The 13,113-nt window shown below is 40.9% G+C and overlaps 1 protein-coding gene across 1 annotated transcript in view; it reads left to right on the top strand.

Moving 5' to 3' along the window:
* The window catches only part of TTLL5 (tubulin tyrosine ligase like 5), a gene marked incomplete at its 5' end in the record, with an annotated part of 131,512 nt that overhangs the window by 52,540 nt on the left and 65,859 nt on the right, over window positions 1-13,113 (top strand). The window contains 6 exons of the mRNA XM_026849274.1: window positions 213-359; window positions 2,636-2,736; window positions 6,268-6,401; window positions 6,995-7,105; window positions 7,463-7,873; window positions 9,682-9,872. Of these exons, the coding sequence (XP_026705075.1) occupies window positions 213-359; window positions 2,636-2,736; window positions 6,268-6,401; window positions 6,995-7,105; window positions 7,463-7,873; window positions 9,682-9,872 (1,095 nt within the window). The remainder of the gene's footprint in view (window positions 1-212; window positions 360-2,635; window positions 2,737-6,267; window positions 6,402-6,994; window positions 7,106-7,462; window positions 7,874-9,681; window positions 9,873-13,113) is intronic.

Raw genomic sequence — 13,113 nt, 5'->3', positions numbered from 1 at the left:
TAAAATTGGCTTTTTGAGACCCCCCCCCTTGGTTTTGTAGGGTTATATCAAAAATGCACATTGCAGAATGCTTTTGCCTGCCAGATGTCAGCTCATTTTCTCAGGACAATATGTTTAATTTTTGCCGGTCATTAGCTGCTGTAGTACCTCTGTTCTCTTCTCCCCACATCTTGCAGCTGATCCATTGTTAACTCCATCTCTCTTGCTTGCAGGAGCTTGTGGTACGCTTTCTGAAGCGAGCTGCCAGCAATCTTCAGCAGTCCTTGAGGATGCTGCTTCCCAGCCGTCGTTTAGGACTAAATGATCGTCGTCGGATCCTGGCTCACCAGCTGGGCGAGTTCATTATCTGTTATAATAAGGTGAATAATTCTTTCTTGATTCTTCTTTTAGTAGCTTTTCAGGTTTCTTTTCTTCTAAAGTATCTTCTGGTGGCTGCTATCATAGTCAAGACAGCAGGCTGGTTTAAAGGCTCTGTTCTGTAATTCACGTGGTTTGTTTGCCGTTGCACATCCAGTGATGGTAGTTTATCTATGCAAATTGTAAGATAAACAACAGTATTACTACATTATTTACACAGTCTGGTAATAATGGGCATAGAAGTAAAAGAAGTGTTGAAATGAAGTGGAATATAACTGACAGTTTACTTTTTATTTGGCTTGTCTTCAATTCTAGTTCTTTGTAATGCCTCTTTCCATTTCTCCCTATTTTTATGATGCTTTTTTAGAGGTAATTTTTTTTATGCAGAACGGTTGAAATACATATTTTACCATTTGTTTAGTATACTGAGGGACTGCTGCCTATCTGTCATATGGGACTCTGCATGTCAGTGACAAGGAGAAGCAGGTCCCAATTTAAATAATTTTCACCTTTTTAGTTGTAGAAGATGCTGCTCCTAGCATAGTGGTTTCTTGCTAATCTTTGTTTTGCAATAACAGCTTCCCCTTTCCTTTGTCCCCTAGCATTTCTTCAGTGTTAGACAAAGGTAGTTTGAATTTTGCTTTCAGAGGCTGCTATGCACACAGGCCTCCAAGCTCCTACTTGTTAGCAGAGGATGTTCACTTGCATTACCTTGTCAAAACTGACATCTGGTAACTTGATCTATCAAAGCAAGGTTGGTATTGAACCAAATCTGTTCCAGAGAGTGCCTTGTATGTCTAATGCTCACTGAATTCCTGTGTTAGGAGTAACCGCAAAACACTCGGGTGGCTCTGTGGTGAGTCAAGAACGCAGCTGCTTTGGATATAATTTCCACTCAAATCGTATTCAAACATCAGGATTTTCTGCTAACTCTTGAGTAAATTCACAAAATAAACCTGTGTAACTGGCAATACAGCAGTGCATAAACATATTTTCTCAGTTAAAAAAAGTGAGAACAGATCACTTAGGGTTTTAGGATGTACACGTTCAAGCCATTGAGAGGCTCTTAGGCTCTGAGGATTTTTGATGTCTGAATCCAACATACAGATTTCTTTCATTGACTTGCAACTTCACATTTAGTAGGGGACTCCTACTAGCTATTATGTATCTTCTGTAATGATACAGAAGAAAAAATGCTACTTCGAGCAAACTAAGTAGAACAGATCACATATTGTCCAGACTTTTACTTCAATAGTGGGTAGTAGGAACTTGCCCCAGAGTGGCTTTTTCTTCACCCTCTTGAATTATCTTTCAAAAGATGTATGTGACCCTTTTGTCCTAGGAATGCTCAGAGTACCCATAGGAAGCAATTGAAGTGGAGGTCAAGTCTGGTCAGATAAAGCTTGTATGCCGGTATTGGTATTTCAGACAGGCCTGTAGGGTTTTCTTTATTAACACAAACGTTTGTATCAGTACAACCTCTTGTGTCAACAAGTTCTACTGGTATAAAATAGAATTATCATTTATATCTGAGAGCTCGTTCCCATTCTTACACAAAAAGGCTTACCATCTTTTATTCCAGTATATTTCAGTGCATAAATCCACATTTGCCACAGACTATACTGTTTTACTTACTTTGCTTTTGCTGGAGCAGTGTATTTTTGGTACTTAGATAAGCCCTGGGCAATTTGCTGCGTGACAAGAGAAATTAATTCAAGAGGAGGACTCCTAGTTTACAGTAGGAAATGTGGATGCCTTCAGCAGACCTCCTTGGTTGAGTTTTTTTAACATAATTTTCTATTTTTGTCCTTCTTTCTTCCTGAATATCTCTGTTTGGGACAGATGCTCAAATAAAATCTGTTTTGAGGAACTCTGCATTTGTGACAGAAACAGCAGAAGTACAAAGGGGACCTAACATCTGTTATGAATGTTTGGGTTTTTTTGCCTTCCATACTTCCTTATGTCTCAGCAAAGGGTATATTTGAAGGAGCAGCACATATTTGTGAATACTTGACGACATCTCAGCAAATCAATTCTACTAAGTTATGTCAGGTGGAGGAACAAGGAGTTTAGTGTACGCTTGGCATGCTGTCTGAGGCGCTCTCTATTTATTCACTGTGTTGCACATAGTGAAATACTCACAGTTTGGCACTTTGGAGTTGACGTTCTTTTTTATTAGATCCCATGGAATTGTTTTTTGTCTACTCAGAGCTGTAGCTATGCCATGGAACATAAAGTAACTACATAGAGACACTTACTGATAACTGCTTATTAACAGGAAACGGAGGAGATGGTTCAGAAGAGATCAAAAAAGAAACAGGAAGAGGACGAAGAAGGAGTGAATCCTGAAGGTTTTCAGAACTTTATTACTAGAGCGAGGTAGGAATGGATTTTATTCCCTTTGATAAAGGATATCCCAACCCAGAAGGTGGTGGGATTGTTCTAAAGATGATCTAATTGATCTAAAGGCCTCTAAATACCTTTGTTGACTGTAGCTTCTGCTCTTGCTGGGGGACAGAGAACTTGTCTTTTCTCTTTTCTCTCTTCCAGCAACCAAACACTTGTAGCATCAGCATCTGGTGCATAGTGAAGGCATACAATAGATGTTTTGACTGTTAAGTAGATTCCCAAAGGACAGCAGTGGTTGCCCTGATCTGTGTAAATTTCAAACTCATGCTGGTGAGTTAATGGTCTCCTTTTCTGTGATGCTGGAGCAAATGTGGCAATACTTTGGAAGAAAAATGAAACTAGAGCTGCTTCTCAGATGGCCTTGAGCTGCTGTGGTTGAACAGTAGTTGTGGCTCTGGCTCTCAAGTTTCTGATCTCAGAAACAAATCTCATGCTTGCTGCGTCTCTTCAAGAACTCTTCAGGTTCTTTCTGAGAAGAGGAAGGGAGGGAGTTAGACTACCTGTCTTCATCCTAGCCTCTTATTTGGCTTGCTAAGGCAATTCAGTGCAAGCAGTTACTTTCACAGTGGAAAAGCAACATTTGCTAAATGTGCATGCTCTGAACTTTATCTGCCTTAAAGTTACAAGAGTCTGGTAGGAAACATTTTGAAAATAGGTAAATACTCTTTAAGGCCTGTAGCATTGTATGAGAAACAACGGTATTATAGCTATCTGACTATGGAGAGGTCTGAAGTTATTCAGTGAACCGGAATTATGTCCTTGAAGTCTCTTACTCTTGAGCACAAAACCCAATTCCTTTTGACTCCTTTATTTGACCCATATATGACATGCCTATATGGGCAAGGACTCCTGTCAATTTCTGGACAGGTAGAGTTCACCTGCCTTTTTAATGCTCTTCTATCTTCTCTGGGAAGCTTGACAGTCACTGCTTCTTTTTCATTATCAATTATGGAACTGTTTTTCTTTTTTCTGTTTGGATAGCACTCTTAGTAACTGATTTAGAAGTGGGTGATAGCTGAGGCCCCTTAACTAAGTTCAGGAGGTTTCACAGTCTCTGATGCTACATTCTCATGAAAACAATTAATTTTATGTTTGCTAATATAATTGATGGAGTCATTGCTGCAAAAGATTTACAGGCTCCAAGGAAAATCTCACTGCTTTTCAGATAGAGTTCTGTGAAAGAATGATATGTGTGACTACCATATACCATAGCATCTACTCCTGTCAACGGAAATGCAGGTTACATGGGCCCATGGCATGCTTTTGGTTCTCTGACATCTCTGGCCACTAAAATGACTGTTCCCTCCTAGGGCAGGTCATTTTGCTTTTTGCCAGAAATGTTGAGAGCAAGCTGTTTGGGGCACAACCACATACTCTTCTCAACCATGTGTTGTGGTTTAATTCCAGCTGGTAACCTAAGTACCACACAGCTGCTCATTCACTCTGCCCTGGTGGGATGGGGGAGGAAATTGGAAGAGTAAAAGTGAGAAAACTTGTGGGTTAAGATAAAGGCAGTTTAACAGGTAAAGCAAAAGCCATGCACGCAAGCAAAGCAAAACAAGGAATTCATTCACCACTTCCCATTGGCAGGCAGACGTTCAGCCATCTTCAGGAAAGCAGGGCTCCGTCATGTGTAACCGTTACTTGGGAAGACAAACGCCATGACTCTGAACATCCTCCTCTTCCTCCTCCTTCCCCCAGCTTTATATGCTGAGCACAACATCACATGGTCTGGGATATCCCTTTGGGTAGTTGGGGTCAGCTGTCCCGGCTGTGTCCCCTCCCAGCTTCTTGTGCACCCCCAGCCTCCTCGCTGGTGGGGTGGTGGGAGAAGCAGAAAAGGCCTTGGCTCCGTGTAAGCACTGCTTAGCAATAGCTAAAACATCCCTGTATTATCAACACTGTTTCCAGCACAAATCCAAAATATAGCCCAGTACAAGCTACTATGAAGAAAATTAATTCTACCCTGGCTAAAACCATCATACCGTGTTATTGGCTACCATGCCATCATGGCTTGATGCACAGTCTAGGCTGGGGCTGGAGATTTTTGCTGGATCATCTGCCTGAACGATAAAGAACAACAAAAGCCAGTTTGCCAATGATCAGACAATTTCTAGCAATGATATTTCTGCTTCTCATGAAGTATCAGGTGTGTTTGAAAACTCTGATATCTGACGCTACTTTGCACTGTGCTTGAAGCTTAAATCCGTGAGCTAGTCATTTGTAGCCAAGCAAAGGGGATAGATTTCCACTTTGAGTGTTTGTTCTGAAGTACAGTGAATGCAACGCAGGAGAAAATAGGTAATAAGTGTTGCCACTTAATAATTGTGATTGTCTCATTGACTCTCTAGCTTTGGTATCACATGGATGGCATTGTGTTTAGTTATACATGTGCTACAGCCATTGCTTCTAAACATTCTCAGTGCAACATAGAAGTATATACTTAAGCTGGTAAATTCACTTAAAAGTGTAAAATACCTTTCCACCACTAACTTCTCATTCATACATTTCCTCTTCACCTCTGTTCTCGCTGGCTTGGGAGGAAAGGTGAACTTTGCAGCATGCCCTGAAGGTCCAAACTCTAGCTTTAGACATTGCTTTTGCCAAAGCTCAGGCTAGCTAAGACCAATACAAGTGTGATATGCAGAGGACATATTGAAGGATTATACTTGCTGCTATATAAATTTATGTTCCTGTGTTATGTTTTCTTGTAGTGTTACTGGCACTGTACTTCTTGCTTTTGATGTTTGCTCGGCCATATACCCACTTTCTAATGCTGAAGCAATACTATAAAGCAAAAGGAAAGCATCTATATGCATATCAAAACAATTAGAATTACAGCTTGTGCAAGTTCTAATATGAATGGCCAAGTAACTGATACTGGTTTGGGACCAATAGACACTTGGGACATTGGGACAGTTAAACTCTCCTGTAAAGAAAACAAGAAATGTATGCAAGTTTTGTGAGGCTCACAAAAATATTGAGTGTTCTGTTTGTCCTGCCGTTTTGACTAATTAACAAGCTTTTCCCTCCTCTTCCCTCTTTTCCCCCCACTGCTGAATTGAAACTACTAATGATGACTGTGAAACAGAGGCTGATCTGAGTTCTCATGAACAAGACAGCTGCTTGTTCTAGAGAGCATCTGGGGAAGATTCACAAATTTAGCTGTGAACTGAATCTCTGTTGTTAAGCTGTTCTCCCCAGAAATGTGTCTGGAGTTTCCACTTGCTCTTTATTTACCCTGGGAAGGCTCCTGAATGCCTTGGACTTTCTACCTCATAGGAAAATGTCATTTCAGTGGGAATCTCAGGTTTAAACAAGGCATGTCCCTTTCCTTCTGCTTTTACCCTGCAGAACTGAGAAAATCATTAGCTTGTCTGGCCTCACCTTTTTTTCTACTCCCCTCTTCAGTCTCCTTATCATTTCTTGTCTTTGATTGTTATGTGAATACAGAAAAGCTTAGAATCCTCACTTATGTCCATTCTTCTTTTTTTATTGTAGTGAAAGTGACCTGGAGGAAGTGCTGACATTTTACACGCACAAAAACAAGTCAGCAAGTGTCTTCCTAGGAACAAACTCCACAAGTGCAAAACCCGGTGACACCAGTAACCAGTCAGAGAAACAGCCTCAAGGAGGTAAGTTTTGCAGACAGTTCTGAGATGATGTTGCCCAAACCCAGTTTAATTTCAGTCTGTGGAAAGAGAACAACCCCTCCAGAACATTATGAGGTTTCTGGAGGTTGCGAATCTTTTATTTTTTTAAACTGACTCTATGTGTGAAGACTAAGACTAGAGTAACTGCACTCCTTATCTTTGCCTGAAGTGAAATGGAATTAATCTGGAGTGGCATTTATAAGGAATTAGATGACTGAAATGAGAATGTGCAAACTGAAGGCACTGAGATTTGTAATGAATAGAGAATCCTGAAATCAATGTAAGAGATGAAGAAATCAAGGTCTGTTAAATTATACTGCCTACAGTTGGCATACCTATTGGAAGGCAGAGTCTGGATATTTGAGCCTAATTAGGTGTTCAGTGGAAGCCAGCCATACATATCCAGTAGTCCATGCTACTGCACATGACAGCACAATTGTGATCTATAGAATTGCATGCTCTACAGTAAATATTAGCAAGAAAGTCCAAGTAACAAGGTTTAAATTCTGCAGTTCTGTTTTAATGATATTACAGTTTGCATTGTTCTACTTCCTAACTCCTTGATTTTGTTATAGAACGTCCTGAGGTGGTGAAAAAAGTAAAAGGTGATCAGCCCAAAAGTTCAGTTGCAGATCTACCTGCAGAAGGAGCATTAAAAGGCTATAAACCCAAAGAAGGCTCAACCTGTAAGTGAACTGGCTTAAATCATTATCAAGAAAAAAATAATGAATGTGTATACCAAGGAATTCAAATGCCCAATTTTGGTGAAGATTCTGCAGGTTTTTCTTTTTAAACCCAATAGAAGATACTGTAGATTGAGCATTATGAAAGAGTTAGCTGATCTTCTGTGGGGGAAGATCTAGAGATGGCAAGATTTGAAAGAGGTTATTCATCATGTAGAGCCTCTTCTTGTCTTTGCTGATAGATGAGGTCATTCTGGCTTCAGGGTGTCTTGAGTAGACGTATCTTTGGTGTATTGATATTATCCAATGGGCCTGAAAAGCAGCTTTTTCTCATGAAGTGTGCTCATTATCTTTGTGTAGTTCCAGAAGGACCCACCTTCTCCTTAAATGCTGAAGTGAAATTACCTCAGTGTGGCCTTCCTAGTGCTTCTTCCTCTGTTTCTGGTGCCACATTCCAGAGAAGTACCAGTTCCTGGATACCATCTCAGCCTGCAGCCTCTGAAAATCCCCAGGTGCCTGGTCACCATTCATTGCTGGCTCCTCCAATTGGTCCCAGACTGGTTCAGTCCCCATCCCCACTACCTTCCTCGCAGAGCACAGCTCCTGATGGCTCTTCTGTCTTCACAAGCCCAGTGCCCGGTGAGGCTTCTAGCCTTGCAGGGTTACATCGTTGTCGTTCTGGTAGCTACACCATTGGCCCATTCTCATCTTTTCAGAGAGCTGCTCAGATCTACAGCCAAAGATTGTCCCGACCATCCTCTGCAAAAGTAGGTGAGTGTTTTGGGATGCATAATAACCTGCTAGTTGGGTAGAGAGATAGTGTAATCTCTGTTCTGGAGTAGGTAGAAATTTTACATTTCCAGAATTATGAGTCTTGTTAAATGGTGCTAAATTTCTCACATAAAGGTGGAGTGCGGGAAACAGCCCTTGTTTGCTAAAGTTGGCCTTTTATTGAGCGGGTGAACAGTGAATCATAGAATCATTTAGGTTGAAAAAGACCCTTAAGATCATTGAGTCTAACTGTTAACCTAACACTGCCAAGTCCACCACCGTCACCTTAAGCGCCATGTCTACACATCTTTTAAATACCTCCAGGGATGGTGATTCAACCACTTTCCTGGGCAGCCTGTTCCAATGTTTGACAACCCTTTTTGTGAAGACATTTTTCCTAATATCCAATCTAAACCTCCCCTGATGCAATTTGATGCCATTTCCTCTTGTCCTATCACTTGTTACCTGGGAGACTGGCACCTACCTCACTATAATCTTTCATGTAATTGTAGAAAGTGATGAGGTCTCCCCTCAGCCTTGAACTTTGTATATTTTCACTTGATTGTATTAATGATCTTCTTTATCTTTAGTGATTTTAATGTAGTTTTGGCTAGCAGAATTCCTGTCTCAGTCTGTGTGCTGTTCTTAGTTCTGTGTTTCTCTGTGTCCTGGTTCAGCTAGGATAGGGTTAGGTTTCCCCAGCAGAGAGAGAGGGGGAAGGGATCTCCAGCCAGGTTATTCATACCATGCTGGTCAGATCCAGGGGCGGAACCTTTTTACCTTGCTTTTTGGTGGGCTCAGTGGCAGGAACCTGTTTCCGTGACCATTGCAGTATTTCTCTGTATATCTTTTGTCTTGTTCACTGTTATTGCTGTTTATTGTTGTTATCATTGCTACTGTTGTTGTTCAGATTGTTTTCACTCTGTTGTATTAAATTTCTTCTTATTTTAACTGGGGGGTTTGTGCCTCACTGCCAGCCCGACCGGCTGCGGGTGGGGGAGGGGCAACGGCAACGTGCTCTCTGGTCCCGGCAGGGCTTAAACCAGCACACTCTGTCATACAGTGAAATCCTTTAACAAAACCTCACAATTGTTGAATATTTAAAGCTGTGTCAAGACCTCCAAAAACAAAAGATCTGAGTGAATCATTACTGTATTTCATTCACTGGGACCTTTCAGCACTGCCACATCCAAGAGTATGTTAAGAACAAGATCTAGAGACGTCTCATTTACCATGCTGGGGTAGAACATAGTTGAGCAATGCAACTTTAGAGTGCAAGGAATCTGAAGGGTAGAAGAAACTAGGAATTTATGGATGCAGATTGTAATCTATTAGGAAAGTTTTGAGAACTACACACAGACCAAAGCTGTGGTCTTGATTTTTTTTTTTTGGTTGGTTTTTTTAATGATGGTATACATTTGCTTTAGGTTGTATGTCAGGGTCAGCACATGTTCACTAGGGTTGCTTATATATATTGACAATATTTCTAGCATTAAAATAAATCTGACTGACCAACTGATTAGCTTATTTAAAGGGATCCATTTGTTTTTAAGGAAAAACATTACAGATTTAATTTAAGTAACAGCCAATATTCTCTGAAATTGTATGCCATAGGATACTTTATGATAAAGGGATGCCAGGTTTGGAATTGACAAAAGCTTATATAGGTAATACCCATGCAGAACAGAAGGCTGTATTCTCCCTAGATTCTGTAGAAAGTATCATATCTGCTTTTCACCTCTGTGATCAACAGGCTGAGAGAGTCTGACATACCACTCACTAAGGATATCCAAATGTTTGTTTGGCAGGTTTGTGCCATCATAGTCCCAGTGGGCAGCGTGTGGGCTCAGCCAGAATGCACAAAGATGCAGAAGATACTTCTTACCCGGGCAAATATTATAGCCCCAATATGGTAGCAGCAGAACTGCAGCAGCTGACAGAAAAGCAAGCAGCCTGTCAATATTCCCCACCCAGCCACATCAGTCTTCTTACACAGCAGGTATGTGAGCAGTAAAACTTAGTCGTGTGACAACAGAAGAGTGTCACAGGCTTCTGTGTCAGTACTGGGCTGGGATTAGACATGGTGGAAGGAGTAAATCTCACGAAAATCGATTGAAGTGTTTACAGCAACCAGAATTTTGATTTTCTGTGAGATGACAAGAGTGTTGCTAAGGTCCTTTTATAGAAGAAAGCGAGACTAGGCAGAGGATTGGAAAATATGTTGTAAAAACTACATCCATGCTTAGTCTTATTAAACAATAAAACCAAGTCTTCTCAGATTTGTGCTTCTATGTGATTTGTTTCCTCATTTTGTCATCACAGTGCTAGGAATAGAAGTCTGCAGAATGGGTTCTGATGTAAATTTGGTATTCCAGTAACATCGTAAAGACATAATGAAGTACTTACTAGCATAGGATATGATAATCCTGCTAAACATGGTATATGTGAAGTTTACATTGGCTTCTGGTAGATTTCCACTTAGTTTCATATTTCTTTTTGAGTTGTTAGGTCCTAAATGGCTACACTCATAGTAATTTTTTTCTTTATAATATGCTATAGTTGTGTTCATCAGAGGTGTTCAAGTTGGATACTTCTCAGTTAATTAAGCTAGCAGCTGGCAGTTCTCCTATAGGCACTTTGCTGCTTCTTTACTTCCTAGGGACAAACATTTTAAATATCTTTGCTCTGATACTTTGATTTTGGAAGTATTTTTTTAACAGTGATGTTTTGCTGTGTTTTCTGAGGCTTGTTTAATAGTTGTAATAGCTGCTGCTTTTTGCTTCTTTCAATTTTATCGTTATATGTTTGGATTTTGAATATCTGGTTAGATGACTGGCAATGTCTTTTTTGAAAGTTAGGGTGCATTTGTAGCTCTAGGAAGCCGAATAGATTTTTGGACTCTTCTACATCTAGTTCAAGGTTTTGATTCAGTCTGGGAAAGTCCAAAACTAACACAGGCACTCTGGTCTTTGCAGATAGGTCCTGAACTTTAAAGGGTAAGTCACAAAAACAAAGCATCTTCTTGTTGATGGACTCAGCAGAGAATGTAAGCACTCAATATACCAGTGATGCTGAGGCTTGATCTTGCATCAGGCCAGACCTTACTTAGAGAAGTTGATCTTTCAAAGCCTGAAGTGATATGGAGACCATCAGGAGAAGCTTGTTTGCTTGTCAAAAAATATTCAGAGTTGTCAGTCTGGTTCTCTTGATGAAATCAGAATTCAGTTTTTTTAAGCTGAACTTTGTCAGTAAACTGTTCAAAAAATTTGGTAGTGAAATGTTTTCATTCAGGAAATCCTGATTTGTTGAATGCTAAATATATGATGGAAACTGCCTCCTTGGATAAAACTTAGTACCTAAACAAATATTTAGGAAAAAAATGAAAAGCATCTATTTCATTTCAGTCTTTTCAGAAAAGAACTTTAAAAAAAAAATAAATTCATAGACTTTCTCCTTAAAACCACTCATTTCCTACTTGGCTCCAATGCTGTGGTTTCTTAGGGACAACCCAGGTTGTCCTCTTGCTGCCATTAGATGATTTTTAAACTTCTGTGTTCCTACCATGGCTAGTTACTGCTAGCTAAATTAGGAAGTATAAAAGGGGGAATCCAGAGAGGAATTCACAAAGATCTACATGGGAATGGCAGTGTAGTTTCCTGAGCGTAGCTGTGTTGGGTGACAGAGGAGCATACTCTGGTAATTGTAGATGGTGGAGGCTGAAACCTGTTTACCCACAAGTCGGTGAGCCATGAATAGGTCTGCTCAAGTCTGAAAGTGGCTGTGAAGTGCAGCAGTAGCTCGGGAAATGTGTTGGTTTTGATAAATGTGTCTGTATTGCTTTTTGCTTCTGTGTTCTCTCAAGATACTTTTCCACAGAAGAGATGGGAATGTATAGAAGGAGAATGAAGGCGCTGATTGCTGTCTTTGTGACAAGCAAACAATAAAGACCTCAGCTCTTCGCATACAATGTAGATTTTCGGAGTGACCTTGATATATTTTGTATTAGGCTACACAGTGTTTGTATAGGCTTTGCTTCTGTAGTGAAATATAGAAATATGGTTTGGGTTGTGTTTTAGTAGTCTTCTGTCATCATGAAAAAGATCCATATAGAAAGGGATTCACAAATCAATGAAAAGTTTAGAGCTGGAGCTCTATCTGACACTGAATTTCCTTCCTGAGCCTGCGTCCATTCAGTTCTAGACATCTGCTCTCTGCTGAGATTCTCCAGGCCATGATTCTGCAATAATCCCTTTGGAGAGATGAAATCTGAAGCTTCCTTAGTATAAAAATTTGGGTGGTTAGTTGAGGACAGTTTTTCTTTTAAGGCAATCTGATTCTTCAGTACTGAATTTATGGCATGTAGCAATTTCTAAACTGAGACTATTATGCTGACTAAGCTGACTTTGACTTATTTAGGCAACTGCTTGACAGAATCCCTTAGGAGATGGTCCTGAAGTGTATAGGGGTCCAGGAAGACTGGACACTTTTTAAGAAAGAAGTCTTAATGGCACAGGAGCGGGCTGTCCCCAGGTGCTGTAAGAGAATCAGGTGGCAGAGAAGACCACCCTGGCTGAACACGGAGCTTTGGCTGCAACTCAGGGAGAAAAGGAGAGTTTACAGCCCTTGAAAGGAAGGAGCTAGCCACACACAGTGATTACAAAGAGGCTGTGAGGCTATGCAGGGTGGAAATCAGGAGGTCTAAAGTCCAGCTGGAAATTAATCGGGCTTCAGCAATCAAGGACAACAAGAAATGTTTCTATGTCAGTAGCAGAGAAAGACCAGGGGGAGCCTCTATCCCCTGCTAGACGCAGGAGGAAACAGGCAACGAGTGATGAGGAAAAGGCTGAGGTGCTTAATGCCTTCTTTGCCTCAGTCTTTAATAACAAGACTAATTGTACTGAGAGAATCCAACCTCCTCAGCCAGAAGACAGAGACTGGGAGAATGACTCCCCCGCAGTCCAGGAGACAGTCAGTGACCTGCTGCATCACATAGACATACACAAGTCTATGGGACCAGATGGATTACACCCGAGGGTGCTGAAGGAGCTGGCTGGGGTGCTTGCCAAGCTGCTTTCCACAATTTATCAGCAGTCCTGGCTGACTGGTGAGGTCCCGGCAGATTGGAAATTGGCCAATGTGACGCCCATATATAAGAAGGGTTGGAAGGATGATCTGAGAAATTACAGGCCTGTCAGCTTGACTTCTGTGCCTGGGAAGCTAATGGAGCAGCTCATCCCGAG

This window comes from Athene cunicularia, assembly GCF_003259725.1.
Source record: "Athene cunicularia isolate RWA chromosome 5 unlocalized genomic scaffold, athCun1 chr5_part1, whole genome shotgun sequence".
Taxonomy (NCBI): domain Eukaryota; kingdom Metazoa; phylum Chordata; class Aves; order Strigiformes; family Strigidae; genus Athene; species Athene cunicularia.
Note: the sequence above shows the minus strand (reverse complement) of the source record. Positions and strands in the feature narration are given on the sequence as shown.